Source organism: Epinephelus fuscoguttatus, linkage group LG8, assembly GCF_011397635.1.
Source record: "Epinephelus fuscoguttatus linkage group LG8, E.fuscoguttatus.final_Chr_v1".
In the NCBI taxonomy this organism is placed as follows: domain Eukaryota; kingdom Metazoa; phylum Chordata; class Actinopteri; order Perciformes; family Serranidae; genus Epinephelus; species Epinephelus fuscoguttatus.
In genome coordinates, this window is record NC_064759.1 from 12,401,700 (window position 1) to 12,422,358 (window position 20,659).

At 39.4% G+C, this 20,659-nt stretch overlaps 2 protein-coding genes across 3 annotated transcripts; one reads left to right on the top strand and one right to left on the bottom strand.

Moving 5' to 3' along the window:
* Positions 1-177: 177 nt before the first annotated feature.
* slc25a40 (solute carrier family 25 member 40) lies at positions 178-9,614 on the bottom strand. Of its 2 annotated transcripts, none has more exons than XM_049583980.1 (10): positions 9,455-9,614; positions 7,218-7,316; positions 5,602-5,661; positions 5,408-5,514; positions 5,209-5,276; positions 4,729-4,853; positions 3,069-3,352; positions 2,870-2,951; positions 1,168-1,248; positions 178-1,074 (listed from the first exon to the last, which is right to left on the bottom strand). In XM_049583980.1, exons 2-10 carry the CDS (start codon positions 7,309-7,311, stop codon positions 941-943), a joined length of 1,035 nt encoding a protein of 344 aa, XP_049439937.1. In that variant the 5' UTR covers positions 7,312-7,316; positions 9,455-9,614; the 3' UTR covers positions 178-940. The 2 variants fall into 2 exon arrangements, with proteins under 2 accessions (XP_049439937.1, XP_049439936.1); XM_049583979.1 differs by having other exon boundaries at positions 7,218-7,319.
* A 178-nt stretch (positions 9,615-9,792) lies between these two features.
* Positions 9,793-19,598, top strand: dbf4 (DBF4 zinc finger). The gene is made up of 13 exons (XM_049583978.1): positions 9,793-10,350; positions 10,507-10,637; positions 11,675-11,841; positions 13,005-13,208; positions 13,347-13,397; positions 13,479-13,548; positions 13,671-13,747; positions 14,700-14,745; positions 14,911-14,956; positions 15,047-15,172; positions 15,742-15,856; positions 16,653-16,768; positions 16,924-19,598. The coding sequence occupies exons 2-13, from the start codon at positions 10,577-10,579 to the stop codon at positions 17,747-17,749; spliced, it is 1,905 nt and encodes a 634-aa protein (XP_049439935.1). The 5' UTR covers positions 9,793-10,350; positions 10,507-10,576; the 3' UTR covers positions 17,750-19,598.
* The last annotated feature ends 1,061 nt before the right edge of the window (positions 19,599-20,659 follow it).

Genomic DNA, 20,659 nt, shown 5'->3' on the forward strand with positions numbered 1-20,659 from the left:
GATCTGTGTTAGAACCCAGTAAAGAATATCTTGTGACAGATATTTTTCAGACTAAGAAACGTGAATTTGCAGAATATCAGTATAACGTGATGTGTTTGATTGGTGACTAGCCGTGTACCTCAACACTGAACACATGACTTTGCCTTTAGCTCGTTTCAGCAGTCATTTGCACAGATATGCAGCAGATGTTTTATTGGATTTGTTTGCCTTTTTATCCTTCATTTTGAATAAACTCCACTTGATCAAACAGTGAGAATTTGATAGCGACATTTGAGTTTCTTTTTGACAATGAATGGGTGTGATACAGTCTGTATAAAGTCAGTGCATGAGAAGAATCTACAAAGACAATCAGGTATGTATAGTAAACATTTGAAAAGTCATATTTTCATGAAGTTTACACATGTCACAGTCCACACTCTTAATGGCTTAACACTTGATTTGGGCTGTTGTGCGTTTGTTTCTCTGTCACACGTGTATTCACAGGTAACAGGGAGTTGGAGTAGAGGTGCAAACACACAGAGATCCTCTCTGTGTTGTGGAAGGATACACTGACTTGGACTGACACACAGGGGAATCACAATCTTGTATCTCTAATGTAAGGACTTCAGGCACAGTGCACATGATTACAGTGAAACATATCACATATTATTAACAAAACTGTGGCTGCCATCTGCTGGCTGTTCAGCGCATCAAAAAGCATGTGATTGGAGCACTGATGAGACAGACAAAACATGATCTATTTTCAGTTGTGCGCACAGGATCTGTAGGAGTGAACATATATTATAGAATATCATTTTAAATACAAATAAACTGAATTTAATATAAATCTTTAACGCAGAAATGGGTTGAGCCGTTCACCATTTCTGCTTGTGTTTTTTTACTTTGGCAAAATGAGCCATTTCTCCCCCTGCTATAGTATCACAGTGGTCGTAGTGCTGTTTCAGGAGTTGCTGGTCTGCAGCGGCCTGAGTATCCTCTCCTCGTTGTATTTGCGGAAAAAGGCTTTTCCGAACTCGTAGGTGCTGATCATGATTGCGCAGGCCGGGGCCACTTTGATCAGCCTTGGGAGGAAACCTGACAGAGAAACAACACATAAGAGGAGTGATTACAGGCCATGTCAGGAGAAATAACTATAATCATTCACAGAATATCACACAGGTTTTCTACCTCTGAACAGTCCACTGAAGCCGTCCTGCGCCACAATCCTGCTCATCACACTGAGGGTGGAGGTGGAGACCTGATGGGACACTGATGAGACAACAACAATAGTCAACATCAAATGGCACATTAAAGCTGGGGTAGGCGATTTTGGCTTCACAGGGCAAAAATCCCATAATAACCTTTGAGCATATTGTATTTCAATTGGACTGAGAGAAAAATAGACTTCTGCACCTCCTCTTGGCTCTGTTTTCAGGCTTTAAAAAAATCTAGCACGTGACGGGAGACTTTGGCCAAGAGAGGGCGTCTCTATTGGCTGTTCTACAAATGCATATGCGTGCCCCTTCGGAAAAAGCCGAATTCAAACAAAATAATACACATTAATATCGGCAAAGTGTTTCACAGAAGGAGAGAGAATGTTGCAACAGTTTATCCTTCCGCTAACAGTAGCCTAAAGGACTGCATACACGATGAGTTTTTTGCGGCATCAAAGCAAACATTTTCAGTAAAGCCACGCAGAAGGTAGAGTAACGCCAGTGCGGCAAGTGTTTCTAAGCGTCTGTTTTTTTCATGGCTTAAGATAATAATACAAAATAAATAGGCACAAAATAGGCAGCACTGATCAAATATAACTCAAGATTCTCTTACTGCATTGCCTATTTCTTGCTTTAAATGTTTTCAGAAAGTTTTGCTCTGGCTAGTGGACGGTGCTTCATTTTCAGTTCGCCTGTTTTGAACAGTCACCAACTTTCTCATTTTACAGCTAAACAGTAAAGCAGTGGCTCTAAACTGGTCCAGCCACAGGGGCCAGATTTCTCCTTAGTCATTAGTTCAAGGTCCACACAGTTTAATATATTCAGCATCGTACATGCGTTTGGCCAAGTCGTCAAGCTAGTTTGCCGCCTCTGTCAAGTAGCTGTCTGTTAATCACTCACTCTACAGCAGGAAACGGTACTTCAGAAAAAAAGCTCTGTGCTGGAAATTCACTGTACTTTAAAATAGACTGTGTTTTTTACAAACTTGACATTTTTATTGGGAACCATTGCTCTAAAATATGTGTCTGTGAACATCTAAGGTGAGAAATATGAAATGTAGTAACAGAATCTAATTCATATTTGATCAGCGCTGCCTAGTCTGTCAGTTTAACCACAGTTCACGAGTAGTGATTGTCATGCTTGAAATCTGCGTTAGAGACTCCTCCACTCTGATTGGCTGTTTTTGTTCCCGTCCAGCGATGCCATTAGGAGCGCTGGCATTCGACAGAGAGGGCAGAGGAATATTTTGTTCACAGATTATCTGTCTCATGGACTTCTGTGTGACAGTTTCGGCAGACATGACGAAAACGTACTTTATAAAAGTTATTGCAGCTTTAATGTAGGAAAAAACATCTTATTCCACATTGTCTGACAGTTTTACAGAAACATCCTGTGTCAGCTTGTTCCAGCTCTTCATTGAAGATGTGTGAAGTTTACACTGTATGACTTTGGAAACTGTGGGATCTCTTAAATCATCTACTGAAAGAGTAAACTGTCTTAGATTAAAGGAATCAAAGACAATGTTTGGCTGCACAATCTCCACAATCTTTTCATATACACTCTGACAACTGCAGAACTACCATGGAGGGTAAAACACACCAGTTGGAGATCTTGGAAATCAACTGATGTACAACAATCACAATCTTCAGAGCAATAAATAATGATGTCATAATTACAATTCTTTGCTTGTAGCTCTCCCAGCTCCACCTGCCTCCTCGTTTTGACGACATCAAAAGGTAACGTTACGATGGCTGCAATCTGAAATGGAAATATGTATCAATTAATTAGTGATATTTTCCTTCGAGTTCTATTCCTGCAGGTTGAAGAGCTGAGTTCTGAGCAGTTTGACAGGACACAAGGCGCAGATACACTTACAGAGCCAGACACCGCTCCAGATATGAAGGTCATGGTAAAGGTGGGTTCTCTGGTGTTATACAGCTCACACAGGAAGCTCTTGCCCCTCTCATAGTTGTACCAGTACATGGCAGAGAAGGGCACGTCTCGGAGGAGCGTGGGCCCCAGGCCTCGCCACAGAGACAGCCTGCCCTCTGCCTGCACCGCAGAGCGGATGCAGTCGGTTAGCTCCCTGTACGTCTGTTTCCGAGATTGCATCTTTGTACGGATCAACTCCAGGGGGCTGATCACTGTCGCTGAACCCACTGACACACACACACACACACACGGAAACAGAGAGGAAAAGTTTAAAACATACTGTCGCAGAGAACACACCAGGTGATGATGACATTTTGAGCATTTTAACTGAAGAGTCGTGTATCACTTCATGAATTATTAACAAGCAAATTGCAGTCACCCTCCTCGAAACCCAGCCAGGGCCACAACGTGTTCAAAATGAAATCTAACGTAGTGATAAAATTACACACAGATACTCAGAGCTGTTGGGCAGAAGGTATGGGTGGATGCCCTTGAAAATTAATCTAGATATTAAAACACCAGCATTATTAAAATACAGCAATATGTTAATCAAGCTGAAAGGAACTTTGATGACTCAAAAAACACCTTTTCAACTGATACTGTTTTGATAAGAGTTCTAGTGTGTAGGATTTAGTGGCACCTAGCTGTGAGGTTGCAGTGACACCTAGAGGCCGTTTACACGTACACGGTGATTTTGATAAACGGAGACATCTTCCTTCGTTTGTGCCCTTCGTTTACACGCAAACGGAGATTTCGCCTCTGAAAACGAGTCTTTCTAAAAACTCCGGCCAGAGTGGAGATTTTGGGAAACTCCGGTTCCGTGTTTGCATGTAAACTGAGATAAACGGAGACGGTTCAAACGGAGTTATAGGCAGTCGACGTCACAGTATGCGCCGGAACCTGCGCCTTTGTCAAAAGTGCGACCTATGTTGCTATGGTGACAATGGATACATGGAAGGCTTGAGCTTCTCGTTACACTGCCACCTACAGGTTTGGCATGCTCTTGTGTATATATACACAGGTGAGTGTAAACGAAGATCTTTTTGAAAACGGAGACGGTGAAATGTCCGTTTATGAAAATAGCCGGCCACGTGTAAACGGCCTCCAACTGATAATTGTCTCATGTGCCAAGTGTGCAGGAGAAATCTGGCTCCTGTGACTGGAGCACTTGGGAACCACTGCTGTAGAACATCCTGGTATTTTTGGCATACTCCATTTGACATACTATGTACTTGGGCATACTAAATGGTATGGTAGTATGGGTACTGGAACACACTAACTATATCAGTGACTATATAGTGCAGACTGATAAAGGAGGAAATACAGTGAGTGCTGGACGGAGCAGTGAGTGACAAGAACCCCGCCCACATTTAAGAGTACTGTTTGCAGTGGAAACCCTAGAGTCTAGGTACCATGTCTGAAGGGTTACTTTAGGTTCCACCAAAGTGTTTGGTGGAAACGGGGCTACATTTGTGAATATTACAGTCCAATTCTGCCAATAGGTGCCCCTAATCCTCACACTGGACCTTTAAATAGATGGTTCCACTCTGTAAAATAATCAATGCTGGGATCGGTCCTCTTGATGTGACAGCATTTGACTCACCTCTAGCGATAGCTCCTGCTAGAAGAGGAGCCACCTGAGCACGCTCTCCCATCCTGACCCTCAGTGCTGCGCACAGTTGGTCGTAGCACGTGAAGTAGATCACTGTAGCAGGGACTGCCATCACACTGGAGATGACACATATGGAAAATATTCATATATTAAGCTTCCGTCAAGAGTATTCCAAGCAGGGAAAATGTCAGCCACAAACGCAACACCAATAAATTACTGAACATTTATTAAAGAAACTTCCATTAAGATAACACTTAACATGAATCAATCTTTAGTCGTCAGCCCTAGAGAAAACCTTAGGTGGTTTGCCACTAATTGGTACAACTTCAAAGTATCCTTAATGAGTGCATGGGCTACGGGCTAAACGACTGTCGGCCGACCACATTTGCTCAATAACTCACTCTAAGAGGAGCGAAAGCAGGATGAAGTGCAACAGGGGAATAAAAGAGACACAGAAGACTTCACACTCACAGGGTTGGAGGTAGACCGCTCCATAATGATTTTACTCCTTCGTTGCGGACTATCTTTATGAAGGCATCCTGCGGAGATGTGAGTGTAGAGTCAATGTGCTGTTTGGCAAGTGAGACAAGCAAAAGCTGGGGCACTTGTCTGACTAACTCTAAGCCTTTGTATTTTATTTTGGGAAAGAGTGAATTGGGGAAATGGTTACCAGCGTGCCACTGAAGTGACCTGGGGCTTTGTACCAGGCCCTGGAGTTGCCATTTTCACACACACATATGTGGTCCATTAGTCCATTGCAGTAGACGAAGCATTTCCCTGAAAGATATTGGAAAAAAAAAACTTAGTCATTTCACATTTACTGAATTCAACAAATAAAACCAACACAGTTCATTTTCCTTATACCTTTGGGGAAGGGATTTTTCTGTGCTTGCAGTCTGATCTTCACAACATCCAAAGGTGTAACTGAAAAAAAAAGTTAAATTAACATGAGCAGCCATGTATGAAATTAAGTACATGCAATGTCTTTCTGTGCAAATAGATCTGCTGTACTACTCATAATATACATCAGTGCTTGTACATGTTTTTGGTCTGTCTGTTAAGTTTCCTCGGTGAGTCAAGCTAGGTCAAATCCTGCTTTCTTGTGATTCTCGGGTCGTCCACACACACAGCGTCTCATGACTCTGCATCAAATCAGCTGTCACTCACATCTTCGTGGTCAGACCTGCAGCTGTCGCTTAAGTTGGAGCGCACCGTGCACTTGTAGGCCTGTTCTGACCTATGAGCTAAATGCATTCAAACAGTCCAGGATACTCGTATGACTATGTCCACTTTTCAAAATAAGATGTTAATACAGTATAAATACGTATATGGTGATAAGCTCAATTAGATCATATTCGCAGGAACTATAAAACATATTTAAAATTATTGAAAATAGTTCCAAAAAATAGTACAGTGTTGTTTTATGCCAAATTCATTGACAGTCATTACATTTTTATTATTTTATTATTGAATTGTTGAAACTTTGATTAGTGATTACACACTCTTTCTCGTGGCAAAGTGTGCTTAAATCATAAAACAGAATTTAGAAAAATTTAAATGAAAATCACCAAAATTGGGAAAAAATAAAAAGGAATCTGGAAAAAATTAAAACGGATTTAATAGGGCCCTAAAAATGTAACATGAGTGTTTCTGTATGTTGTGGCCCCTTGTAATATATCACATATATTTTGCATTACTATCAACCATTTTCAGAAGATAACAGCTATTTTTTTTCCCTACATTTCAAGAAACCTTTATAACCTTCCTTGAATTACTCGTTCACATTATGAACATTTTCATGAACTTGATTAATAATCTGTCACAGTCACAAACATAAAAAGTTTGATACAGCGACAGAAACTATTTAAAAAAGAAAAGAAGTAGTTACCACATTTTACATGATTATTTTCACCACGTCCATGTTCATCTTATTGTTTATCTACTGCTCAGATTTCCTTTCAGGTCTTAAAGTTTCGAGAATCCCATCTGTATTTGAACACATCACTTGGACCGACTTTTAAATTCAATTTGACTGTTTCATTACCACCACAAAATAAAATGCTAACTCAGTTTTAACAGAAATGAAAAAGAAACAGAATGTTCACGGTGGATTCCCTGAAGCGCACTTGTTTGACTAGTTGTCATGTAAATATTGATGACATTAATACATTCTAATAAGACAGCTCTGCAGTTAATCCTACCTACTTACAGGATAGTATTGTATTAGACTGCATTGGTTTTCCCTGGCTTTACCCATAGATGCACAATAATAAGGTTTTACCCAATAAAGTGTCAACTGAGATTTAGGTTTCAATTTTTAAAGTAGATTTTCAGAATGCACTGAATTGAGTAGAAAACAGTGACTGCCGGTAAAGACAGGAAACAAATGGCGAGTTATAAGAAATGATTAAATGTAGTATTGCTTTGCATGAGCTAAAGCAAGTAAAAAGCCTAAACAGGACAGATGCTTAGTCTCTCACCAAACAAAGATGTAAGGATGGCTCCGGAGCAGGACGCCGCCATCTGCTGCAGTGGAGTAATGCCATTAGAGGCTGGAGGACTTTGACCACTCATTGTGTCTTCTTAAAAGCAGAGATATAGTTTGACATTAGACGTGTTGTAGACTGTGTGTAACTTATCAAGAACCTGTTTTGTCAAATGAGTAAATTAGTAGCCACAGAAACATTGACTTAGTTAGACTGTAGTGGAATAATTAATCAGCTCTTTTACGTAAAGGGGAACTACACCCATTTTCAAAATTCATACATGTTATTCCTGTGGTTTAAGACAGTCCAAATATATTTGTAAAATTGACAACTCTGTCCCAAGTACAAAAAGCAGAATGCTAAAACTTAGATTGATTAAAAATTAAATTGAAATTAAATTGTGTTTTGGTCTGGAGCTGCTCCATAGGCAATGAATGCTAAAAGATGTTACAGATCTGGGGAAGTTTTACAGGCCAACGACCCCTTAGCTGAAAGAGAGACAGAGCGGGAACCCCCTACTGCATATATTGCATAAAACTGAGCAGCATATTCAACTGGGCGGATGGAGGTTGTCAGGCAGAGAGCCATATCAGCCTCAGATTGTGCCTTGACCTGTGTTTACTTTTCCAGTAGGTGAGGGAGGAAACTCCACTTTCACAAGTATAACCAGGATGTATACAGGGTATATGAAGAACCTTATTTCTCTGTTCTCATGTAAACGCCATGTCCCAAATATGATCATAATTTAGATAAGCCTCGTAAACAGGTTATTCATGTGCATGTAATCGCACTCTATGTCTGTGGAGCAGCTCCAGACTTTATATCTTATCACATCACAAGTTTGAGACTCACCTCGTGTTCACAAATACTGACTGAACTTTCTAAGGCCGTGGAAGTGACATTTGGAATTCTTAATTTAGATGGACTTCCCCTTTAAGTAAAAGTAGCAATACTACAGTGTAAAATAGTCCAGTGAAGTCAAAGTGAAAGTCCTGCATTCAAAGTCTTAGGCTAAAGTAGAAAAGTATTAGCATAAAAATAATGTTTAAGTGCCCAAAGTAAAAGTACTCATAATGGCCCATTAACTGGATTATTACTGATGCATTCATGTGGTAATCCTTTTAATGATGAAGCTTGTAAAGGTGGAGCTTATTTTAATTACATTATGTACTGATGGCTGTCTTAATCCATATTTTTAGGGATATATTAGGGACTGTTTGTTATTTATGATAGGAGAGGGGGTGGTGCAAAAAGGGAGGGGCATGTCAAATATTTTTTTCAAGCAATGCGGCAGGACTTATTTTTTTATTTTGGCTTAAGGGAGGGGCATACAGCTCATTGAAAGAAAACAGCTCTTTGAAAGCGGGTTTGAAAGGGCTGTTTTCTTTAAAATTACTCTAAACTACACCATTTATTTCAGGCAGAAACAAAAAGTATCTTTGGATTTTCAAATTTATGATGGTACTTGAACACATTACATGGGACGATTGCTACCAACAGAAAAACAAATTGAGTTAAAAAAAAAAAAGGTGATATTTTATCAAAGTTACTTTATTCTATATCTAAAATTTTGTAAAAATTCGGCACTAGCAAACCAACATACATAACAAGAGAGGAAAAACTGTTTTTTTTTTTTTCAACTTGAGGAGTTTACCCTCAATCTTTAACTTTCAAACATCAAGTTTGGGTAAGTCTTTAAAACGTTATAACTAATTTATGGTGGAGGGAGGGTTGAGCATTTCCCCAAGTCACTCAGGGAGACTCAAGGAAAAACATTTGTAGCTTTGGGGAGGGTTAAAAAGCAAAAGAAAACAAACAAGCAAAAAAGTCAAACCCCAGCCACCACCCTCCTCTGATAAGTAAAGAACAATCCCTTAGAAATAATACTCACATTCTGCAATACAACTTAAGTTATCAGATAAATATAGTGGAGTAAATGGTACAATATTTCCCTCTATGATGTAGTAACGTAGAGGTATAAAGCAGCATAACAATGGAAATACTCAAGTAAGCCACAAGTATGTCAAGACTGTACTTAAGTAAATGTACTCAGTTACATTCCAACACTGTGGTTACTAACTTATTACAATATCGCCCCAGGTGTCATAACATTACATGAACAGAACTCTCCAGCTAACCAATCCACGCATATCTTTATACAGCCATTTTATATATCTTCATACATTCATGGGCTGACCTGGGTTAGCTATTTAAGTTAGCTAACTTCCTACCTGCTAAAGCGCCTCAGCATCAACGAAGTCGTCCATGACACATGATCCTCACGTTTTTTAGTGTTTTGACAGTTACTACTACTGTCCTACATGATCTAAAGGGACAGCACAGCTCCAACACGTGTGTGTGCGCAGTGGCTGTAACCTTAGCTAGCTGGTCAGTTTACACAACAACATGATAACATTTCCTGCACGGTGTTAATTTCAGCAGAGCACTTTCTTGCACTTTTCGGAATTTTACGTTACATTAAACGCAGAAGAGGATATTAATATTTACATACGAAGCGTATAAAAGTTGTTTGTAAAGAGGCTAATTTATCGATTTGCATTTTTAATGTATATTTTTATTATTTAATTTTTTTACAGCAATGTGGAAACATCACTTTCAAACACAGAGGCAGCGTTTACTTATTTCCGGTGTTGCCAGGGTTGAAGAATTTCCGTAAAACCTCACAACGTCTCAATTTGTCAACGGTATTAAAAGTACGACCGTGACGTTCATCAAAGACAAGTGGGTTATTTTTAGGAATACTATATGTAAATACAAAACTGCTGTTCAACTAATTTGGGAACGCCCGCTGAGCACCTTTAAAACAAACGTAACAGTGCTTACGTGACCGGAAAATATCAAACATGGCAACGTGGACTTCCTCTTCTATTGGATTTAAAGCGGGAAAGGGAAGCTTTGTGGAGCTGTGGTCTGGAAAGTTTCCTACAGCTGGCTTAACAGTTGTAAAACCTCCCACAAATGGATAGTTTGTGCCAGCAAACTTGCTCACGTCGCTCGTTTACCGTTTATTAATGTTAGCTTGCGAAATAATGTAACGTAAAGTTAGCAAAGCAGCTAACTGACAAAGCTGTGTGCACCGGAGGAAACGAAACAGTAACGTCACACGGTAAGACTGCATTTAAAAGTTACCGTTGGTTAAATCCGGCTATCGGTTGACACTAACGGTGCGCCGACATTACATTGCTCATATTTTACTATTCAAACACTTTTTGCCTTACTGTTTGCATTATTTGTAAATATCCGCTTGTTTGTTTACCAACAGGGGACAAACAAGGACTTCCTGGGTCATGTTGACTTGAGACAAGAGGGCAGTAAGAACATTTTTCTCCTCAATGAAAGAGAATAAAATGAAGCCGAGACGCATCCAGAGGCACACAGGCCCCAATTGGCAAGGTAATGTTTATGTTTTTATTTACTAGAAATGTTGAAACACCAAAGTCCGTTTCCATGTTTTCCAGTTAAATCTGAGACGTAGTGTTAAGCTAGTTTAACGATTTTTATCATCACTGACGCAATGTTTTTCGGTTAAACTGGGTCCTTAAGAAGTCTTTAAAGGCCTTAAAAGTAATAAAATAGTCTTAAATTTGAATTTGTGAACTTAACTACTACAAAAATTTTATCTAAGTTAATTTATCCATTTTTAATTTAATAATAATCTTTATTACGGACTCAAATGGTCCACACACACATACACACAACCATTATATACATTTAAAATACATAATAATTTCTTTTTGTGAAAATGAGTGAAGCATTTTTGTGTAAAAGTCCACATATCTAAGGTTACAAACTTTAAAAACTATAATATTGTCATTTTACTTCATACTTGCACTTACCTGTTGGCAAAATGTAGACTGACTTAACTCACTGTAATAACCACGTTCCTACATAACACTTACCTTTGCACAAGACCACATATATACTGCTTGATTTGTCCAAAAATCTGTCCTAAGGTGTCTTGAACAGGTCTTAAAAAGCATTAAATTTAACTGTCTGATACCTGTAGACACCTACATCTGCTCCACATAACCTAAAAGCAATGTTACTTTGATTCAAGATGTTTAAGTCTCTTCACTCAAAGTCTGTCTTCAGCTGAATTAATGTCCCATCAAGTCAACTTTAACAGTTATTATACAGTGCAATGAGAGGATAAAGTAACAAAGTCCTTTGTTATCTTTAAAGTTGCTTAGTTTAGCCAGCAGCTGATGAAACACACCCAGTTGACAATGATTAAAAACAAGCTGCTCATTGTATTTCTGAAGATGTAACTATCAAAGGTTTAACTTTTAACCAGAAGAATGTAACAACAAATGACCGGTAAGTAAAATAAATGGTTTCATTTGTGACTGATCACTCAGTTAGTGACCACTGATTCAAGACTTGTTGATCTCCCTCTCTCATCCTGTGACTTTACTGATTTGTCTTTTCAGGGAAATGTGTCACTACTGGTAACAAGGCAGCGCTGAGCCAAGCTAAGCCAACATGTGTGTCCTCTCCTGCTCAAGTCAGACCTTTTGTTGGGAAGGTATTTTACTTGGATCTGCCATCAAACAGAGTAGCAGAGACGTTGGAGAGTGACATCAAAGACCTGGGAGGGGTGAGACATTTATCTATATTCTTATTTTGGTTGTCAGAAGGGCTCAAATATCTGTCGCTTCCCTTGTGTCGGCTTTACATATCCATGATTGAGTCAGTTGGATAAAGTCTATACTCTATAAAACACAATGTTGTATTTTCTCCCAATTAGCTCTGCTGACTTTATGAGGCTTCATCCCTATACTCAGATTTCTCCTCTGTGTTTGAAGTAAACTGACTCTTTTATTTGGTAGCATTGTATCATTATAGACTGATATAATTTAACCTTTAAACCAGTGGTTTCCAACTGGTGGGTCGTGGTCCAAAAGTGGGTCATGGGTCCATTCTGAATGGGCCACAAGTGACTTGCTAATGTATCAACTTTGTAAAAAACACACTTCATTTTTCACTACAGTGAATTTCCAGCACAGAGCTTTTATTTTGAAGTGCAGTTTCCTGCTGTAGAGTGAGTGAATAATTTAATGGAGACCGCAAACTAGCTTGAGACATGGCCAAACACAAGTGTGATGCTGAATATATTAAACTGTGTGGACCTTGAACCAATGACTGGGGAGAAATCTGAACCCTGTAGCTGGACCAGTTGGGAACCACTGCTATAAACTATGATGATTCTTCATCTTCTCTGTAGCTGCTCCTGTACAGTTTTCCAACTTCTGTTCTTATTGTACTTGTGTGTATACCTTTTTCTATTTGTTCTTAAAGAGGTTTATCTCTGTAGGGATCTTTTCCATAAACTTGTCAAACACTTACAGTAACAATCTGAGCCTATCAGTGGCAAAAACAACCACTTTCAGGAGATGAAAACTGATGTGCAAACTTATCCTGAGAGGTTACATTGAAGCCTGTTTTGTCACTGTGTCTCACTCATTATTGGACCAATTACAAAAACTGTTGTTCCCATTAGTCACTTGCACAAAAACCCATGGGAAATAGGGTCCAGGTTGAGAAATACCAAACTTAATACCAATTTTTGATCCTTGACAGTTTTCAGAACACTGTGAACATGGAGACATGTCAGTTAGTACCAAAATGCATTTAATGTGGATACCAACACATGTATGTAAGACACTGTAAATATACTCTGTGTATTGCAATTGTTTGGCATAAGGGTCCTAAATTTTTCTCAAAAACCTTGTCCTGTGTTTTTTCGTCTTTGTCACTTAGACTGTTGAGAAGTTCTTCAGTAAGGAAATTAAGTATCTGGTATCCAACAAAAGGGAGGCACGATACGTTCAGTGCCTGAGGCAGGACTCTCCTGTGCCCAGCCCGGACTCTGGACCGAGTTCACCTCACCCTCGATCAAACCAGCACCGACCCAGCAGCCGTGGGGACAACGTCAAAAGCAGGTCTCAGGGCCAAACAGACACAGTGGGTTCGCTTTCATTGCTTCATCAACTGTAGTGCAGATGTGTTTTTAGGTCGGTCTCTTCTTACCTGTGTCATTCCCTTCTAGATCTGGATTCTTACTTGTTATTAATGGGATAGATTTTTTGTTTTTGTTTGCAGTGTGTTTCAAGCCGAGGGAAGGCTTTGTTGGAGAGAGTGGTGAAAGGGCAGGTAAGTCAACTTATGAGTTCAGCAAGGAACTTTAACTACCCTGTTTCTTTCCTGTGCTCATACACAGTTGTTTGTTTTCAGGAGAGGGTGAAAATGAACAAGATCCTGTCGAATGCTCTGGAGTGGGGTGTGAAAATCCTCTACATAGACGGTATGTTGTAGAGGTTACACCAGTTTTTGCTTCATAACCTCAACCACTGTTTACAGTGCTTGAATATGTAATAACCAATAATGACCTTTTTTCTGGTTTTATCTCTCTTATGGCTCTTTCAGATATTATAGCATATGTACAGAAGAAAAAAAAGATCTTCAGCAGCCAGTGTCCTGCTGTCACTGCTGTGAAAACAAGTGTAAGTGTAAATTTCAAGTTCTTAAATGCATTCTCTGGTTTAACATTTCATTTCATTTATTTTATTTTAAAGGAAAATGCACATTAATTAACGTTAGCCAGCTGGCTAATTTTCAGCTGCAGTCCTTTGGCGAGATGTTTTTAAACCAATAAAAGAATAAAATTCACACAACAATTCACAGAACAAAGATAACATAGAGACGCAAACACAGCATTAATTACAGCACACAGAAATTGTCAAGATAGAAGAGAAGCTGTGCAAAGCAACAAGCAACAGCAGAGCATCAGAACAAACCACTAACACGGGGGGTTGTCAGGGGTTGGCTGTGGTCGGCAAGAAATTACCGCTACCCGCTTGAGTGCGGGCAGCCCGGCTTTTGGACCAGCTCCTGAGAAGGTCAATCTGCAGTATGGCTTGGCATGACACGGTGCATCTAAACTGACAATAGAAACACAAATTGGCACAGCATGGTTTTACTCGGCACGGCCAAGAGTGACAATCGCGAAAGGATAATGGATAAAATACAATAGTCATTATGTAGGTCTTAGTAAAATGTTAAAACATGCAGTTACAGGTCAGTGATATGGTCATGTGCACTAACACACAAGCCATGCGACACAAAGTTAGTCATGCTGTTAATAAAATAGATACTGCACACATACCCATGCAGAGCTGACTGCCTGGCAATGACGTAAAGCAAGTTAGCACCAGGTTAGGAAAGAAATAACAGTGTTTCGGTGAGCAGTGTACTGTTGATTAGAAATGTTCACATGTCTGATTGTCCAAAAAACAGGTCTTGAGCCTTTGTTTGAAGGTGTGACAGGTGTTAAAGTTTCTTATCTCAGATGGGAGATCATACCATAGTATAGAAGCTCTGACAGAAAAGTATGATTGGCTGAAGGTTTTGTAAAATTTTGTTTATAAAAGCTTTTGTTTTTCATTTTTTTTAAAGGTCAAAGCTGAGTCAGCAGCAAAGCAAGGCTTTCAGAAATGCAAAGGTATGTGAAATGTTGCCTAGTTATTACCCAGTATTGTGTGGGGGGGGGGGGTGAAAAGCATGCTCTGTGATACGGGGCTATAATAAACTTGACTTGACTATTACTTTTGATGTTTTCTAAGTACATGCTCATATTTAAATTTCCCATCAATGATGTTTGTTCCAGGGGGGCGCATCACTAAACCATTCATCAAGGTTGAGGATTCAAGCAGGTAAGAGACAGTAGGTTAAAGGGAGATGACATCCTGCTGTCTTTGAGCTTACATCTATTGGCTATAAAATGCTTCTTTTCTCCTCCTCAGACACTACCGTCCAATCTACCTCACTATGCCAAACATGCTTGAGTTCAACCTGAAGACTGCCCCTCCCTGTACGCCCTTCTGTGTTGAGGACAAACATCCAGCAGGGAACAAACAGCCAGTACACAGGTATGGTGTTTCTTCTCTGCTTTGCTCAACATGTGGAGAGCAGAGTATGTCACATGTTCATAAAGACCACATTTATTTTCACATACTTTAACCACTGGCACCACCAAATCCCACTTTAAATTCCCCTGAAGGAGCTTCAAAGTTAGTTTAATCAACTAACTTTTGCACACAGCTCCTTTTTGTATTTTTCAGTGATCTATATCTTTCACAGTGCTGTTGTTTATTGATGTTCTGTTAAAGACATCTGTTCTGAACTAATTGTGTTGCCTTGTTTTTAATTTGTACTGTGGGTCGAAGCCAAGGACAAATTCTCAACGCTGTGGAAAATAAAGTAACTAACTAAATACATTTTTTCCACACTGTTTAAAAGGAATGTATTTTCACAGATTACTGCACTGTGTTGGCTTACTTTCCTACACATCGATCTGCAGTTCAGTCTTCAAAACCTTTAGGATCTTGATAATAGTGATGTGGTTGATTCTCCACCCAATTTGAGTTGGTAGTGCTGGAGCCACCCATCAAGACTGGATAAAAATGTGTGTTTTATTTGTGCAACGTCTGGAAAACAGAGGTGCAAAAGCCTCAGCCAGTGAAGAGCGAGCACACGGCAGAAAGAAGAACAGAGACAAGAAACGAGGCGGCTACTGCGAGTGCTGTATGATCAAATATGAGAACGTCACAATGGTAAGTTATCACAAAGCAAAAACTGTCAATACAATACCACCAGGACTATAATACAATAATTTATGTTAATACCACAAAAACCAAAACCCACACCCCACACAACCTTTGCTTTGCAAAATATCTCTGTAGACAGGAGAGCGCAAAAACACCAACCCTAAACGCTCACCATCAGCTGTCTGATTACCATTTAATATGAGGTTGCAAGAACTCACTCAAACATAAGAGTGTTGAGAGACATGTAAGAGACATTTGGAGGTTTTCCTGTCATCGACAAAACTCCCACTCTGGAATGTGTCACACAATCTGCTGGTTTGAACGAGCCTAAATCAAAATGGTTGTTTTTGGTGGATTTTGAGGTGGAGCAAAAACATTTGGTGCGGCAGATGCCTCCATTCTTTTGTGAAGAGCTTCAGCAATACTAAGTTTAAGTGTAAAGTAGTCACACCAAACAGTGTTAAAAAATGTTAGCAAACCAGTAATCCACCATAGGTATTGTTTCTGGACATGCTCTTTACACAGCAACAATGGACATGCCCGACTTAAGGAGATCAGGCAATTTTTTCCCCCAGACGCTCCGTTTTACACGTCCACAAAGATGAACAGTAACCAGAGCTTTGAAAAATCTGCATCCTAGAAGGCATTTTTAAAAGCTGTCTGTAATTTTGATCTGTCTGTTTTTTTTGTAGCTACTTGGGTGTGTAACAGAAGAAATTGTGTGCAAATTAGTCTCCACTAGACAGCTGTAATTATCAATTATTTAATCGAGTGATGTAATTTTTTTTTTTTTTTTGTTCAGCATCTTAAAAGTGAACGTCACAAAGCTTTCTCCAAGAGTGATGAATACCTGGTGGTTGACCAACTGGTTTCAACTCTGCAGTGCAACTTCATCCACATCAGAACTCAAGTTAAAAGGTAATTTGTTTACATTCCTTTAAAAACGTCCATCAACATATGTTCATAAGAAAGAAATGCATTTAAATTGATTTGTGTTTGACATATTCAGATTTTTTATCTCTGCTTCACTCTCAACTTTCACTCATGCAATATTTTTCTTTGATTCCTGTCAGACCAAAGTGCAGTGTTTCCTCTGTTCTCATTGCCCCGGGACCATGTGGGAAAACTGAGCTAAGGCACAAGGGAGATCTCGATACCACAGAGATTATTAAAGAAGAGCAGCACTGGACTATCGATGGGCACGAGGGATCTTATTCAGGACACACTTTAAAAACCAGATCAGTTACTGGTTCTGCTCCTCTGGTTGACAGAGGTGGGGAGAGGAGGAACTGTTACACTCACACAGACAGATCCAAGCACAGATCTCTTGCACGTAAACGGCCGTGCAGACAGAATTCTTTGACTTCTTGCCCTCAAAAGACTGAACAGGCTGAAATTCTTCAGCCCGTGATGGAAACAGCCCCCTCTGGAGGTGAATGTCCTCCCTCTATTCCCACCAGGGTTACTCAGGTCAAAGAGGAGGACCAAACAGTTACTCAAGACATTAACAACTCATCTTCTCATCTCCAAGACATGAATGTACAGAATGAAACTTCCTTAAAATGCCTTAATGTTGTAACCAATCAAAAAGAGGAGTCTGAGAAGAAACAGGATTCCTCAGTGCATGAGGCTGTTCAGGACGTAAACACATTGCCTGACAAAATGACTGAAAACAACCTCTCATTAAAGGAAGAAGTGAGCCTTCCCTCACAAAGCTTCTCCCCGGTCCGGAAAATACGGAGGAGGGTGAGATTTTATAAGCGCAAAAGACGGAAAGTGGACACACGCGTTGAGAGTGTGAAGCCAAGTGACACTCCTGACAGCTCTTTGCTGAGACTTTTGGAGATTTTCCAGTCAAGTGATGACATGGACGTGGAATTTCTGGGGTTTGAGGACTAGGAAGGAACAAATGAAGTGAGGGGGTAAACTGGTCTGTTTTTGAATATTTCAATACTTGAACCACACCACATTCTGAGCCATGGATTATACACGCCACTAGATTTCTCTTCTCTTCAGAAACATCAATTTAAAAATGGCAGTGATCTACACTCACTTATTTTCTTTCAGGGGTGAAAAAAATCCCCTTTTTTCCCCCATTTATTTTGTTTCACATCAAATGAAATGCAGCTGCTGATGTGCTGCAGCATTTTGTTCACAGCTTTTCATGACAGAAGTTAAAAAAGAGGTAAACCAGCATACAGTGACATTTATAGTTCTCTTAATAGTGGCTTTAAAATGACATTTTGCACATTTTATTGCACTGCAAAAATTGGTTGACAATACATTGATTTGGTGTAGAGTTAAAAGAATATTTCACCCTCAAAATGATAATTTGTTTATCAATAACTCACTAAGTGTTACCGTGAATTTGTGAAGAGACCTTTTTCTTTTTCACATGCCTCCACAGTGAATGGAGAATCCCAAAAAAGACGAACATTCTTCCCGAATCGAAGTCTTTGGGGACTACGTTGAACAAGAGCAAAACCAAATCAAAACATCTTTTCACAAACTCTCACACAACTCACAAACTCTTCACACAACTCTATGCTAGCAAGTTTTGTTTATCCAGTCGTATTGTCACTACTTCCCAAACACGTGCATTTTCGCTAAAAGGATGATATGATATGATTTAAAACACGTCATGGTCTCATGCATGGTCAAGAGGAATGCCTGGCCATGCCCCTTGCATTTGAAAACTACTCATATGCACATTCATGCTGAGGCGCGTCCTGCTTCTCGTAGGCGGAAGTGTTTGTATCATGATGTTTCAATGAAAATGCATGTTTTTAGGAAGTACTGAGCATAAAACTGAATGAAAGAGACTTGGCTTATACTGCGCAAGTTGTGTGACCTTTTTGCAAACGGATGTTTTGATTTAAGTTTTGCTGTTTGATAAACCCAGTCCCCAACGACTTCAATTCATGAAGAAGGATCGTACTTTTTGAATTCTCCGTTCAGCATGGAGGCGTGTGAGATAAACAGTGTTCTTCACAAATTCAACATAACATGCAATGAGTAGTTGATATACAAATGGTTATTTTACAGGCTTTTCAAAGTGGACTGGAAATTGAAGAAATGTTTGAAACTAATATTCCCATGACAAAATTTGTCGTAAATGTACAAAATTAAGTGACGCCTTGATATCAAGTTGCAGCCCTTTTCCTGCACATCTTGCATATAGTTAAATGTTTCTGTTACTGTCTAATCTTAATCTCCTTTGTGATGGGTCCATACATATTTAGTAAGAGAAAACAATAATAGCTAATTGCTTTTACCCATTATTCAACTTATTAGCCTACTATGTGAAGACAAAATAGATTTAATAATGTTGGGCACATTCATTGTAGACTGATACATCCACTATTTAGTGGCCTCACTCTTGAAATCATCCTAATTTTTTCTTCAGTTTTACACTGAAGATTTGTGAGTATGTTATTTTTTTGGAAATTGCTATAATAAGAATGAATGCAAAGTTCTGCCTCTAAACTTTAACACAGTCATTTATACATAATTTTACATGGAGAAATATCGTCTAGATGCCATGAACTATAAGAAAATGCCCCCTGAAGGTGACACTGATCTGCGGAGGAAAAACCCAACAACTTGAAGCCCCATCACTAAGTTTTAAAGGAGCCTTATTTTAGACAGGGAACAGTAATTTGTATGAAATGAAATTTTAAACAGTGTCAAAAATCTGAAACCATTTATGGCCACTTCAAAATCTATTAAATCTTAATGTGTGAATTAATTTTCTCAGAAGTGTTTATTTTCCAAGTTTGTAGCCGTTTCCTCTGAATACTGCTGAATACTGATCAGGGAAGAGGAGCATATTGAAAAAAGGCAGCTTTAGTTGTAATGTTTTATACCATAATATGGAGAAAGACTCAATCTTTCCATAGCACAGGGAGCTGATTGTATGTGTGAAATAAATGGTTTCATATGTACTTCTCTGAATAATCTGCAGGTTGGATGTGTGGTACTTGACATCATAAGTAACATTTTAGGATTCTTCCTAAGTGCACTTTTCATGACCTGCCTTCATGTGCTTTTTTCTGATGCATTAGTTCAGCTTCTCCTTTTTTTCCCCTGCATTTAGTGCATTAGCATAGTGCCCTTGTTCTCCCTCGCTGCTCTCAAATGGATGCAGTGGGTCGAACAGGAGTCTCTGTGCCACTGGCATTAAGAAAAAGCAACCGAGCAACAGTGTGTTCTGAGGTACAAGCACAGCTGCAAACAAGCTGTCAAAGGAAACACTGAATGCAGACATTATCATCATTATTTTCTCGTCTCAGACAGACGATAACCTGCTGCCACTACTTTTATAATCATAGTGCACAAACTGTACCTGCCTCGTACGATTGAATACCACGCATTAGGAGTCCAGCCATTACCTGTACCTGCTCTGCAGGGTAATAGACAACCACTCACTCAGATGTACACACCATAAGTATAAATTTAGAGTCTTAAGTACTTGCACATCTTTACACATATAATATTACATCTTTCTGTTGCAAGGGGTCTTTTAATCAAAACAATAACAGATGATGCAATGCCATCATTGCAGACGGTTTCACCCGGTTAGGTTTCCCTCTGCGTTCATTGTTCAGGAGGTTTTTTACCGGGAGCTGAATTATCCAAAAGCACTTAATAAAGCAGTTTCAAGTTAAAAATCAGTGTTTCTCCAAGGCTGTTTGTTACTGCAGGGGCTGGAGTTGAGCTGCAGCTGACATTAGCTCAGCTCGTTTCTCTGATAATTTAAGATCCAGTTGTCCAATGACTTAACATCCTTCATCTGTTTAAAACGTATAG

What these genes read in the sequence shown, in the direction of transcription:
- dbf4 (XM_049583978.1), top strand. Translation starts at nt 10,577, where the DNA reads ATGAAAGAGAATAAAATGAAGCCGAGACGCATCCAGAGGCACACAGGC. An exon ending in ACATCAAAGACCTGGGAGGG is followed by an intron (nt 11,842 to 13,004) that starts GTGAGACATTTA and finishes TTTGTCACTTAG; the next exon opens with ACTGTTGAGAAGTTCTTCAG. An exon ending in CTCAGGGCCAAACAGACACA is followed by an intron (nt 13,209 to 13,346) that starts GTGGGTTCGCTT and finishes TTTTGTTTGCAG; the next exon opens with TGTGTTTCAAGCCGAGGGAA.
- slc25a40 (XM_049583980.1), bottom strand. Translation starts at nt 7,311, where the DNA reads ATGAGTGGTCAAAGTCCTCCAGCCTCTAATGGCATTACTCCACTGCAG. An exon ending in CATCCTTACATCTTTGTTTG is followed by an intron (nt 5,662 to 7,217) that starts GTGAGAGACTAA and finishes TTTTTTTTTCAG; the next exon opens with TTACACCTTTGGATGTTGTG. An exon ending in CTGGAGCGGTGTCTGGCTCT is followed by an intron (nt 2,952 to 3,068) that starts GTAAGTGTATCT and finishes TTTCCATTTCAG; the next exon opens with ATTGCAGCCATCGTAACGTT.